The sequence below is a fragment of the Lactuca serriola genome, chromosome 6 (genome assembly GCF_051521515.1).
Source record: "Lactuca serriola cultivar US96UC23 chromosome 6, Lser_US96UC23_V15, whole genome shotgun sequence".
Lineage (NCBI taxonomy): Eukaryota > Viridiplantae > Streptophyta > Magnoliopsida > Asterales > Asteraceae > Lactuca > Lactuca serriola.
Genome location: NC_136413.1, coordinates 58,824,894 through 58,838,807, shown reverse-complemented (window position 1 = coordinate 58,838,807; position 13,914 = coordinate 58,824,894). Strand labels below are relative to the sequence as shown.

The 13,914-nt window shown below is 35.4% G+C and overlaps 1 protein-coding gene across 1 annotated transcript; it reads right to left on the bottom strand.

Moving 5' to 3' along the window:
- Nucleotides 1-10,873: 10,873 nt before the first annotated feature.
- Nucleotides 10,874-12,117, bottom strand: LOC145058706 (uncharacterized). Its single transcript, XM_079006608.1, has 2 exons — nt 11,471-12,117; nt 10,874-11,337 (listed from the first exon to the last, which is right to left on the bottom strand). The coding sequence occupies exons 1-2, from the start codon at nt 11,853-11,855 to the stop codon at nt 11,108-11,110; spliced, it is 615 nt and encodes a 204-aa protein (XP_078862734.1). The 5' UTR covers nt 11,856-12,117; the 3' UTR covers nt 10,874-11,107.
- Between the last annotated feature and the right edge of the window lie 1,797 nt (nt 12,118-13,914).

Sequence of the window (13,914 nt, the reverse complement as noted above, 5' to 3'; positions counted from 1 at the left end):
ATTTGACCCCAACATCTTGATCATCCTTGTTGATCACATTTTTCTCTTTAGATTCTAACAGTTTTATCTCTTGTAATAAACATGTTCATCTCCCTATTTGTATATGTAATTCCAATGTTTTATACCCTTTTGAAATAATACATTATGATGTCTTGAAGTATCCATATTGTTATACAAGATGGCTTACAATATTATATTATCTTTCTTGGTCGTTTCTCTAATTTCATGTGTATACCTGCTCAAACATAAGTCTAATGTGTTCTATAAGTTTTCCCATTTTCACTCTTAGGTCCAAACTAACTTTGGATGTAAAATAAAAACTCTATAATGTAATAATGACACTACATATGATAATTACTTGTTTCATTCATTTGTTTTCTCAAACATAAGTGTGATGTGTTCTATAAATTATCTCATTTTCACTCTTACATCCAAAATTTATTTAGATGTAAAATAAAATCTCTACAATGTAATAGCAAAGGTGAATATGATAATTACTTGTGTCATTCCTTTTTCTCCAAAACGGCATACAATTTTGGTTCTCATGCCCTCATGTATCACAAGAAAATGGAAAACCAAAGGTTTTGATTCGAACTGCCAACAATGCTATATAAACACTATTCTTTCAAGCTTTCCTTCCACCCAAATTTTGGGTTGAGACCCTCCTCACTACTATCTAGTTACTCAACATCATTCCATCTTCTTCTATTAACCATGACACTCCTTTTTCTCATATATTTCAAAAAGTCGCTTATTACACATATTTAGATATTTTTAGGTATCTATGTTATTACCACCTCGCCACTCCTCACAACCTTGCACAATGAAGTTCACTATGCATCTTTCTTGGGTATTTATTTTAACATCCCTATTTTGGGCCTAGAAAAATTTAGGCTATTTTAGTGGAATTAAATAAAAAAAAATAAGTAACTAAATGATAATATAATAAGAAATATAATAAATTACTAAGTAAATGTATTATTAAAACATTTACATTCGGAATTTAAACGAAAATAGTAAATTTGGACTAGAAAGAGAATAAATTAAGAGGGGATCGATTTGACAAGTTGGTGATAATGTCAAGGATTTATTTGCTAGAATATTGAAAATTTTGGATTAAATTTAAAGAGTTAGAAGCCTTAGTTAAAAACTAATAATTTAATGGTCAATTGAACAAATATATATATATATATATATATATATATATATATATATATATATATATATATATATATATATATAAGAATGACTTCCCTTCCTTTCTTAACATTGTTACTGGGATTGATCCAGAGAAGAAAAATGAGAGAGGATGTGGTTCTTCATTCATATGTAAGAATTGAAGCTCCTTGATGATATTTATGAAGATCCAACTCTTGTTCTAACATCTCTTAACATTTGAAGGTTGGTTTATTCTTTAAATATACATTTATCCACATCTAGAGTTCGCTTGGAAATAAAATCTGATTCTTATGGTTCAAATTGAAGTCTTAGATAAGGTTTTAGTTGCCAATCCATCCCTAGAACATCACTTCATCATCAACTTTCTCTATAGTTGTTTGATTGAAGCTTGATGATGATTTTGGGTGCTTTCTAATTCTAGCTCCATGAACTCGAATTTGAGGACTTCATTATGATTTGAATGTGTTTTTGAAGTTATTAATGTACTCTAGATCATCATAAGCTTCCATTACTTCTTATAATAGTGAAATTCCATCTCTAAAGGTAGAATTGGGTTACTTGAAGCCTTAACCTCATAATTAAGTTGTTTACAATCACATATGACTTATGCAATCAATAGTAGATGCATTTTTTTTATTATGGATTGTTTTGGTTAAGTGATTTTGATGTATAAATCTCAAAGTTGAAGTTAAAACTCATGATCTCTAATGAGATACGATTTAGTGAATAGAACTAGACATTCCAAAGTGAAATGTTGATCAATTAGGTTCAAGTAACTATCATAGATAGTATAAAATTTCATATAGTTCATATAAATTAATTTGAAATAATGATTACGAACTTAGGATAAGGAAACTTCATGGTTCCAAAGTGATTCTAAAAGTTTGGATGTTATTGGAAAGTTGTGTAACTTTGGAATTTAAATTAATGGTAGTGTATAGAATTTAGGGGAATTTGGTCTTGTAGTAACCTATATGTTTGATGTTTTCAGTTGCCATTATACGGATACTATCAGCTCGTGGCCATGGAGTTGGGTATGAAGAACCCACAAGGGTTTAGAGGGTGTTTTTAGAGGAGACTGCAAGAACTGATTTCGATGACGAAATCTAATTTAAGTGTGGAAGAATTGTAACATCTTGTTTTCCATGAAGATGGGCCAAGACTTAAGAAATCAAATAAGGCTATGGAGGACATGCTTAGCCACAACGTGGGGCATGGTGCCCACGGCGTGGCATGGAATTTAATGAAGGCATATTTTCGAGTGCCACCACAACGTGATAATGAATGGCCATGGCGTGGCTCCTGTTCAGGCCCGAGCCCATGTATTTTTAGGGTACCATCCATATTTAAGCATGTTAAAACCTATTTTAGGTTATCTTCTTCAACATCCATACCATTGTCTCGAAGCCCTAGCCGCCATCGCTATTGAAAGTTTATTTTTGGTGCTTGGATGGTATTCTTTGAAGGAGAAGGGAGTCATTGGTGTGGTTTATCACCTTGTAAGCGGCATACATCTTCTAGCACATCTTCTGGACTTGGGTGAGTGTTCAAGACTCAATCTTTTCCTTGATAAGTTGGTAGATCTTGGATTTTGGTCCCTTTTCTTTATATCTTGTGGATTTTGGAGGGTGGGATCTCATAAAGTTTGCAACTTTATGAATCCCTGGGCCATTTGGAGTATTTGGCTATATTGATCTGAAGTAGAATTGAGTTTTAAGACCATGCAAGGAATCTTGGCCTTTTTTTCCTTGTTTTGACCTAATAAGAGTTCAAGGCATGCATTAGACATGCATGCCTGAAAAGCATGAAATTTTATGATGGAAATGGTGCTAGAAACCTTTTTGGAGTTGTTAGTCAATAGTTCTTCTAGGTTAAGTGCTTATTGATTAAGCCATGTCATGTTTTTGCCCTATTTAGACCTAAGAGTGAGATCTCTATCTCTCGGAGGGTCTAAAGGGATAAAGTTGGATACTTTATCCACTTGGACCTTAAAAAGGACAATATCTGAGTTTTGGAGCCCTTGAAGTTAGAAAGGAAAGTGACTTAATGGGTTAAGTTGCCTAGACCAGTCACCACGATGTGATGATTGGGTTGAGGCATGTTTCATTTGTAGTTTAGTGGCCATGACGTGGTTAAGGATGTCGACGACATGGCGACCTGCTGTAGTTGATTTTGGCATTGACCGTTGACTTTTTGACTAAGTTTGACTTTGGGTCAACTTGAGGGTTTTGGGCTGTTGATTAAGATTTTACTTGGTTTTGGTGATTAATAGATTTGTGGGTGCAAGCAATGCTGAAAAGGCATCATATTATAGTGTTTCAGAGTTCTTCAATTCAGGTGAGTTTTGCCTCAGTGTACCCGTGGGTCGAAGGCACCAATGTCAGCCCTCTAATTTTGGTTATATTTTAGTAGAGGGATGCCATAGGGACTGTATATAGTCATGTAGGATAGACTGATGACTTTTGATCTAGGTTCTTTTTCCTGTTCCTTGTTTGGTTATAGCTTTAGAGTAGGATCACATGTACGAGTGTCTATCTCACCTCTAAGTATATACGGTCATGTATTACTTGGATTGTTGGTACTTAGTATGTTGTTATGTTGTAGTAATATGTTACATCTTTATCCTGGTATATAGGATGTTGCTATGTTGTAGTGATCTGTTAGATCTGTATCCTGGTATACAGGATACTGCTATGCTGTAGTGATCTGTTATTTGTATCATGGTATATAGAATGTTGCTATGTTGCAGGGATTTATTAGATCTATATCCTGGTATATAGAATGTTGTTATGGTGCAGTGATCTGTTAGATCTGTATCCTAGTATGTAGGATGTTACTATGCGTTAAGGATCTATAGATCTATATGTCTACCTATACTTGCTTGTTATCATCTAGTGGAGTGCCCTAGGGACTGTTTGTAGTCATGTAGGATAGCCTGAGAACTCTTGATCTAGGCTTTCTTGATTGTTCCTTTTTTGGTTGTGGCTATAAAGTACGATCATCTGTTCAGGTGGCTATCTCACCTCTGGTTACGCATTTCATGGAGATTAGCTGGTAGCGGGACATTGTGCGGTGTGAGGACTAGTAGGTGGTAGTGAGTTGTATGATTGTAGTTTTACTGTATTATGTGCCTACTTGATCCTTTATTGTTTATATGTCAACATATGATAGTAGTGGGTTGAGGACGACCTACTTTGTGTTGTAGGCCAAGATACCCGGTGCAGGTTGGCTATAAGCCGTAGGCACGGAGGCTCGGGAAGAACAGTTAGGTTGAGGCAGTAGGCCAACAAACCTTGGGTATTGTAGCCTGATGGCTGATTGGACTCGTTGCATGTCGGCATTCCAGTCCGAGGACTTATTGGGCCTGGGCATTCCAACCGGAGGGTTGTGGGCCGTTATGCATGCTTGTATGTTTATCGTATGGGGTATTTTGGGGGAAACTCACTAAGCTTTATGCTTACCTAGTTGTTTATTGTTTCAGGTCTCAACGACACCTTTGGGTAGGCGAAGGTGGGACTGTACACACTCATCACCAACATTGAGGATTTTACGTTCATTAGAATACTATGATTTTCAATAATTGTAATTGGGAATAAAAGGTTTTATAATTGGGAAGTTTTACTTTAAATAAAATCAAAATTTTTGGTCGTGAAAATGGGATGTTACACCATACAAACTCATATTTGACTTCTACTTACTCCTCACCCCTGATCTATACCCAAGACACCCTACCCCTACCTTGGTCCAACCCACTCAATATCGTACATCCCCACCTCTTACATGCCACATTACACTTCGAACACAAATCCAAATATGTCACCTCCCTACTCATCCCACATAAACCCAATCATGCCATGGTATTTAAAAACCAATTTAACACTTTAACCTTCACATTTTACCTTGTCACTTCTTCCCCAATATTTTGAAGGTCCTAACTAGCTTAGGGAAATGAATGAGGATTACACAACACTTTTATCCAATGCAGTTCAACTTATTTGTGTTTATATGCATGACCCCATGTTCAACTTATTTGTGTTTATATGCATGACCCCATGTGATCCTCATTTCAGTGCTTTGAAGCGCATATTGCACTACGTCCGTTGCACGATGGACCAAAACTTACACCTAATGTGTCATCATCTTAGCAGATCATTGCATACTTCAATGTTAATTAACGGTTTCCTAACAACCCGTAAATCTATGCCAGATTAATGTTTTTATTCTTGACATCAATCTTCTTTCTTCGTCTTCGAAACATCACATATCGATATCCAGATTGAGTGGTAAGGTCGTGGTCAATGTTGTCGCCATAACTTGTCTGCCACACAATCTTCTTTGCGAACTATATGCATCCCTAACTAAAGCAACCATCGTCTACTGCGATAATGTTAGTGTCGTCTACTTGTCTTCCAATCCGGTTCAACATCAAGAGACCAAAAATGTGGATATTGATATACATTTTGTGAAAGATGTAGTCACTTAGAACACATTCATGTTCTTCATATTTGTAACGCCCGTAGATTAGGGCTAGTCAATTTAGAGACGATAAGCGTCAAAAATGACTTTTGATAGAAGATTAGGGCTAGTCAATTTAGAGACGATAAGCGTCAAAAATGACTTTTGATAGAAGATTATATAGAATGAATAATCTTAACTAAGTTGTAGTATATGTTACAAGGATTTCGTACATATAAAGAACGCCGAAATCCAAGTTATAACGAAGAAGTTATGACATGTCGAAGTTTCGCGACAGAACCAACACGACGCTGAGTGACGTAAAATGTGAATTTACGTTAGAGCGATTTTTAGCTTTAGTGATCTAAATGAAAGTCGTAGAGTTCGTTAAACCGAGAGTGTGCATTAAAAGAACGTCCACATCTGACTTCGTATGAAGAAGTTATGATTTTTCTAAATTTCGACTTCACAGTATACAGCCCGAAACTCGAATTCGAGATCAAGTGATTTCTAGCAGAAACAATCTAAACGAGAATCAAAGATCTCGAGATCAAGTTATGAATTTTTAACGGACATTTCCTGTCCCGGCCTGTTAAAAATATAATAATAAAAATAAAGTCAAAACTAGCCAACGGAGTCTAAATGAAAGTTGTAGATCTTAGTCTCACCTACGCGTGGATATAAAGAACGTCAAAAACAGAGCTTGTATGCGAAAGTTACGCAAGTTTGAAGTCTGCTTAATCGAGTACGCCCAACGTAATTTTGGAGTACGCCCAGCGTACCCGGAACCGCCTCAGCTACGCATGCAATGACGTCACTCGACTACATACGCATGCAATGACGTCGCGTATGCCCAACGTAAGGCTTAGTACGCCCAACGTACCTAGATTTACGCCCAACATAATCCCATATTCAGCACCCTATAAATAGACGTTGAGGGCTGCCGAGTTTTGGTGCTCTATTCTTTCCTTTCTCTCTCGTTTTGCATCGTTTTGCGTGCAAGAAATATCCTGAAGCCCTGGTATCATTCCCGAGACCCGAAGCAAGTCCCGAACCCCGAAGATCCCGAGAAGTGAAATTTCCAAGTCGAAGCTCTGCCCGCGAGAAGCCCGGTTTTTTGTGAAGATCTCCTGGTTTCACCGAAGAATACTACTTCTTCAAGCCGTAGTGCTGTCCGATCATCTTCTGATCAAGTGAGTGTATAGTTACTTTCTTCTAACACATAAATATAAAATATTAACTATAAAATACGTGCTATGTGTTATATATTATTTGTCTATTTGAGATGGGCTTGGAATTGATGTTTTTATACGGGTGTTAAATGATTTAAACTGTGTTTGTATTTATATCTACAAAAATGTTGGGTAGAACATGGGTAGATGGAATAGTTGGCGACGATGCGCCTTCGTGCCTATTGAGCAAGCCTTGGTGACAATGCGACTTCGTGCCTATTGAGTAAAAAACCTTGGTGACGACGCGACTTCGTGCCTATTGAGTAAAACCTTGGTGACGATGTGACTTCGTGCCTATTTGATGAACCTTGGTGACGATGTGACTTCGTGCCTATTGAGTAAACCTTGGTGACTATGGAGTTAGCGCCTAATAGCTATGGATTTAGTATCTGATAGATAAACTTTGGCAGCAATGGATTTCGTGCCAATTCCTTAGGTAAATCTTTATGAATGAATGAATGAAGGATTATGGGTTCTTAGGGTAAACCCTTGAGAAAATAAAGGAGATATAGGGATGGGTATTTGAGTTGATTGTTTGATGATTGAATATAATAAATGTATTATTGTGGGTTGAGAACCCTATATGCTCACCAGGCTCCCAAGCCTGACCTACTCAGTTTTCTTTGTATCACAGGTATCAATACGAAGACATATTTCACTGAGAGATTAAAGGAGATGTAAATCATTAGTGTAAATAAATGTAAGTTCTGTTTATACTTATGTGCCTGTATCGGAACATGACATCCCGAGATTTTGTTATATAATGAAAATACATTCTCTTTGAGAAACTTTTTGATAAATTCTTATCATATTTTGTTTTGGGAACAAATTCAGCACCAATTTTCTTTAAACGATTACTCTGATTTTAAAAACAAAGCATAAACAAATCGGTCTTTTCTGGCCGTGAAATTGGGGATGTCACAATATTCCATCTACATCCCCAACATGTTGATATCTTCACTAAAGGGTTTCCATTGTCTCTCTTCCTCGATTTCAGACCCAGTTTGAATGACGATCAAAGTGTGGGGCGTTGTTAGTATATAGATTATATCAACCATGGGGGTTGTTAGCATATAGATTATATCAACCGTGTATTCGGTCCTATTTGTATTTGTATCTTAAACCTCGTGTACTTGTATTTAAAATGTTTAATTTCCATTCATATTGTATGAGGTTATAAACTCAGTGTTTCGTAAAGATACAGAGCATATGAGGTTGGAATGTCACTTTTTTCATGACTCCATCGTCAACGGGTTAATTATTATCTCCTATGCACATACCTTAATGCAACGGTCATATATTTTGACAAAATAACATGGAAAAAATCAATTTCACAACCTCATTCACAAATTGGGCATTTTCAATCATTTGAACTTATGTCATAAAAGATTGTACTTATCTTTTTAAGTTATATGTGGATATGATTGAGTTGAGTTATGTGGCTTTTTGATGTACTATATATATCTTAAGAGAGTCGGTTGTGGGCAACACGCAACCCACGTTATCCGACTTGGCACGCTAATAACGGCACCATAACGGGTGGAACACCCCCCGCCTAGTCCTTATTAGGTGTTACGTTACTATATGTTATCACGACAACGGGCCATAACGCGGTTAATTGATGCAAACGGTCACAATTTCGACCATTTTTTCAAACAGTAACTTATTAAAAAAAAATTACACTATAAATACATACAACTTATATCATTTTTAAATACAAAAACATAAATTTCTCTCAACTACATAATTCTTTCAATATTTCAAAACCAAAATATGAATCGTCTTGATCCGACTCATCCGTACAACGATGATAACGACGAAGACGGTTTGTACGTGAGTATGATGTACCGGTATTATACAGACAACCTACTACAGCTAGATCCAGCTCCACTACTCACGCGATGTGTAGTGTTAAATAGAGATCGTGAGGAAGGGCATAGACGACTAGTTAATGATTACTTTTCCGAAAATTGTGTCTACCAGCCAAATGATTTCAAAAGAAGATTCCGTTTGCGAAAAAATGTCTTTGAAAGGATAGCCAACGCTATGGAAGCAAGGTATCATTTGTTTCAATTTTTATAAATTACAAAATGTCACTTTTAGATAAAATAAATACATTTTTACATGTTTAATATTTATTTAGGTATGAATTTTTCCAAATGAGATATGATGCTAAAGGCAAACGAGGCTTCACAGGGTTGCAAAAATGTGTTGCTGCAATAAAACTTATGGCAATGGGGGAGTCGCCCGATTCTATTGACGATTATATGAGAATGTCTGAGAGGAACGCACGAGAAAGTTTGTATTTATTGGCAAGAAGTGTTGTTGAAACCTTTGGTGACCAATACTTGTGCAAACCTTCGTTGCATGATATGCAACAACTATATGCGGCGCATGAAGAAAGACATGGTTTTCTAGGTATGCTTGGGAGCATTGACTGCACACACTGGAAATGGAGAAATTGCCCTGTGGCGTGGAAATGTCAGTATTCGAGCGGTCATCATGGAGCGTCTTCGTTGGTCTTAGAGACTGTTGCTTCACAAGATTTATGGATTTGACATGCTTTTTTCGGGGTTGCGGGTTCTAACAACGACGTCAACGTTCTCGATCAATCACCAATATTTGACGATCTTTTGTCAGGAAAAGCCCTGGATGCTCCATTCACAGTGAATGAAAACAAATATAAGTTTGGGTATTACCTTACAGACGAAATATATCCACAATATTCCACGTTTGTAAAGGCGTTTCGACACCCAATAGATCCAAGGGACAAATATTTCAAGAGACGACAAGAAGGAGCACGTAAGGACGTTTGAACGTACTTTTGGGGTTTTGAAATCAAAATGGCACATAGTTGAACATGCAACGAGACCTTATGAGTTAGATACTCTACGATATATCATGTATGCATGTATCATAATGCATAACATGGTTGTCGAAGATAAAGGACGCAATATTGCAATGTATTCGCCTACGGAGCCAAGACATGTGCAATTTCAACTAGGGACATCGGAATATTTATATAGAGTGGTTGATATTCAAGATCAGCGAAAATACAAGCAACTTCGTGAAGACTTGACGGATTACATCTTTGTTGGTCACGAAAACGAAGATGAATAGTTTTAGGCCAAAAAATGTAGGTTTTATCATCTTTTTTTATTTTATTTTATTTTATTTTTTGCTATTTAGGTTTTTAAATGTTTTTGTGTTTTGTTGTAATTTTTTTTAATGTTGTTTTTAATTTAAGTTTTATTAAAATATTATTTTTACTTTTCAAATATAAATAAATAAAAAAACAAATTCGAAATTTAGAAAAAAAAAAAATCAAAAAAAATAAAAAAAAAAATACAAAATAATTGATGTTATCACATGTTATTAGATGTTGTTTATTTTCACCTTGGGTGTTATAACACTTATGTATGAGTAGGATGCTGACATGTCACCTTTTGAGTGTGTTAACATGTAATAACATGTTGCCCACACCTAATAGTATAAGAGGATGCGGTATGGGCCAAAAACGAGAAGCAACCGGGTGATGTGGCACCCTCAACGGCCGTTGTGACGGGGAACCCCCCCCCCCCCCCCCCCCCCCCCTTATGTGTTATGGTACATCTCGTTGGTGTCGTAACATTTTGCAACGGGAGAATTGGCCAATAGCATCATTTTTCTTTGCCTCTCTCTCTCTGTCTCTTTCTCTCTCTACTCTCATAACATGTCATAACAAGGAACATCATTTTCTACATGGTGTTAAGGTGGTGTTATAGTTGAGCTGACATGTGAAATGGTGTTATAACATTGACCTAAACCCAATGCTCTTTGAATGAAATGGTAGAAAAGCCTTCAACAACCAAAACGATTCACAACGGTGTTGACCCTCGTTGGAATCATGTGACAGTAAAACGAACATCATTAAAACACCCGACAAGATCGGGTCTAAATCGGACCAATCCGAGGTCCAACAAAAGATTCCATCCATTTGTTCAATTATCAAATAAATATATTCCAAATTATAACTTAAATATTGCGGGTATGGCTTTTAACATTATATTATTGAGATTGTATACTCATACAAGCTAAATAGCTAATCCATGTACATCAATTTCAAACCCAATCATCAATCAATCTTAAAATCAATCTTTATTTTGATGAAATTCGGAAACTGAATTGGAACCAGAAATTTGAATACCAATTAATTTGAAACTACAAATACTGTAGTAAAAATCAATCAATATGATCAAATCTTACAGCATGAATTCCATGAACCTGAGCCAGACTGCTCCGCCTTTCGTCACTTTCTCTGCTTCCGTCGAGCAGGTGGACGATGACGGCGGTGATGTAGTAGTCATCCCAACGTAACTGACTCCGACTTCACCATGACCACCGCTACTTCCGGCAGTGGTAGCCGGTTGCTTAGGACAAAGGAAGAAATTCCGTGAACCTAACTCGTTTAACTTCTCGTCTCTAGATAAACCTGTCGATTACGATTATGTAGCAGATTAGCTACTTATTTGGTCGATTAACGTCATCATGCAAACAGCAAATTTTAGCTTAATGTTTGTTGTTAGTGTGTGAATCTAACGAGAGAGAAAAGGGATTTCACTTACTTTCTAGACTAAATTGCGAGTAATGAAGATCAAATCCGGAAGGATCTAGAGACGGAAATATCACTCGCCGGCCTTCCTTGGAGTACTGGCGGAGAGCGGCAGCGATAAGGTCACCGACGGTCGATTCCGGAGATATCAACACCTGCACGGGACCTAAACTTCTCTGAACCGTGACGTTAAGCAACAACTTCGTCAGCTTCGGAGGCGTAATCGCCTCCGTCGTAATCGCACCTCTACCGGTGATCAAATTTGGCACTGTCCTTGGCCTAATCAACTTCCCAACCATATCTTCAGGAACACGGCCGTGAAACGACACCGATTTCTCAGATAATCTCCCCTTCTTGTTCTTCCCCTGTTCCTTCGGGCTGCTCTTCTTCGTTGACATCTTATAATTTTTTGTATCTACAAGTCTATTAAGCTATATACACTTAGAAATGAAATCCGATTAAGGTAGGAATAGATAGATATTCGTCACCGGAGGCGGCGGTAGCGGAAGTAGCGGAATCGGGGGAAGCCGATGGCAGGGGAGGAGCTGAGGCTCTGCGGTTTGCAGTTAACAACAGCAACCATAACCTAGAATGGCATAAGAGTAAATAATGAAGGAATCACTGGCTAATATGAGAGAAAACTATAGGCTTTAACGAGGGAAGCCGACATCCAAGACCTGAAGGATGTGGTGGTATATATAGTGTCTGCGGATGTGGATGAGCACCGAAGGGAGATAAATTATTGAGTCGTTAACCAACCGGAAACCTGATATTACAAGTTATTGAGTCAGAGTTATTGGTGAATGTGACCGGCAATAGCCAGTTTTGTGTGGAAAGATATCATCATTGGTTGGGTAACTTGGCTTCTTTGTGCTAGAGGATGTATCTGTAAGGGAATTATATTCTATTAAAACGTTAAAATAGAAACTCATAGTAACGTTTAGGAATCAATTTATATTTTTAATTTTGCAATATTATACATAAAAATAATTTCTAATCTATTTTTACAAGCATTATATATATATATATATATATATATATATATATATATATATATATATATATATATATATATATAATGCTTGTAAAAATAGATTAGAAATTATTTTTATGTATAATATTGCAAAATTAAAAATATAAATTGATTCCTAAACGTTACTATGAGTTTCTATTATATATATATATATATATATATATATATATATATATATATATATATATATATATATATATATATATATATATAATTCTCAATTTTTTTAGGAATAATAAAGTTTTTATGTTTTAGACTTTTGTCTTGTTGACCACTTTGACATTTTTAGTTTCTAAAATCAATTATGAATATTATATATATATATATATATATATATATATATATATATATATATATATATCATTTTTACCCTAATATTTAATAACTTTCAACCTGAGTCATCCACATTTTTATTTTATTTCTTTGACCTTATTGTGTGTAGAATGAAAAAATAAAAAACAACCGGTAATTAACAAGAAAACAAATTATCGATCATAAAATTTGCATGTTATAATTTTTCGATACATTAAACTATTTTGCACCCGCAACGTAGTGTGGAGGTTTTTAGTGGGTATAAATCAATCTTTATTTTATCATAGATGTGATTTTATTTTCTCCCGTCTTACTTTAATAACAAATAATACCTTCTTCAATTATCTTTTTTGTCTATCAACTATTGACATCACACCGCCGCCATTGTGGTCGTCAAAGTCCTTCCCACCACCATCACCGTAGATGTTCACCCCATTGTCATAGTTTACCTCCATCGTCGTTGCCCTGTCCCTCTTTACTGTCGCTGCCCAACCATCAACCGCCACCAACTTCGAAGTAAGTTATGGAAAAATATTATTTTTGTAGATATTTCTATTAAGGTTAATGTCATAAAAATCCTCAAGTTTTTAGAGTTTTGTCGGTTTTGCCCAAAGTTGAATTTTATGTCCGTTTTTACCCTCACATTTTCCTAGAAATGTTCGGTCTTACCCTTTTACCGGTGATAACAGGTTTTTCAAGTTACCATTATATTATCTTCACAAAAGAAACCCTTAAGTTTACAACTTTTTTACGTTTTTACCCTTGAGTTTATAATTTTTTTATACTTTTACTCTAAGTATTTTTTTCTTCATATTATACGTATTCATGCAGAAAAAATTATATTTATATACGAAATTTTTTTTAATTAAATATTGTATTTACATTTTTTTTAAATGTTATATCTTTATGTGTGTGTCTATATATATATATATATATATATATATATATATATATATATATAATGTAATAAAAAACAAATTAATATGTTTTTAGAACTACAAATACATATTTTTATGTATTTAAAAATATACATATCAATAACAAAACTTGTTCAATCATAAACATTTTTATATATAATATTAAAAAACTATAAATACAACATTTAATTAAAC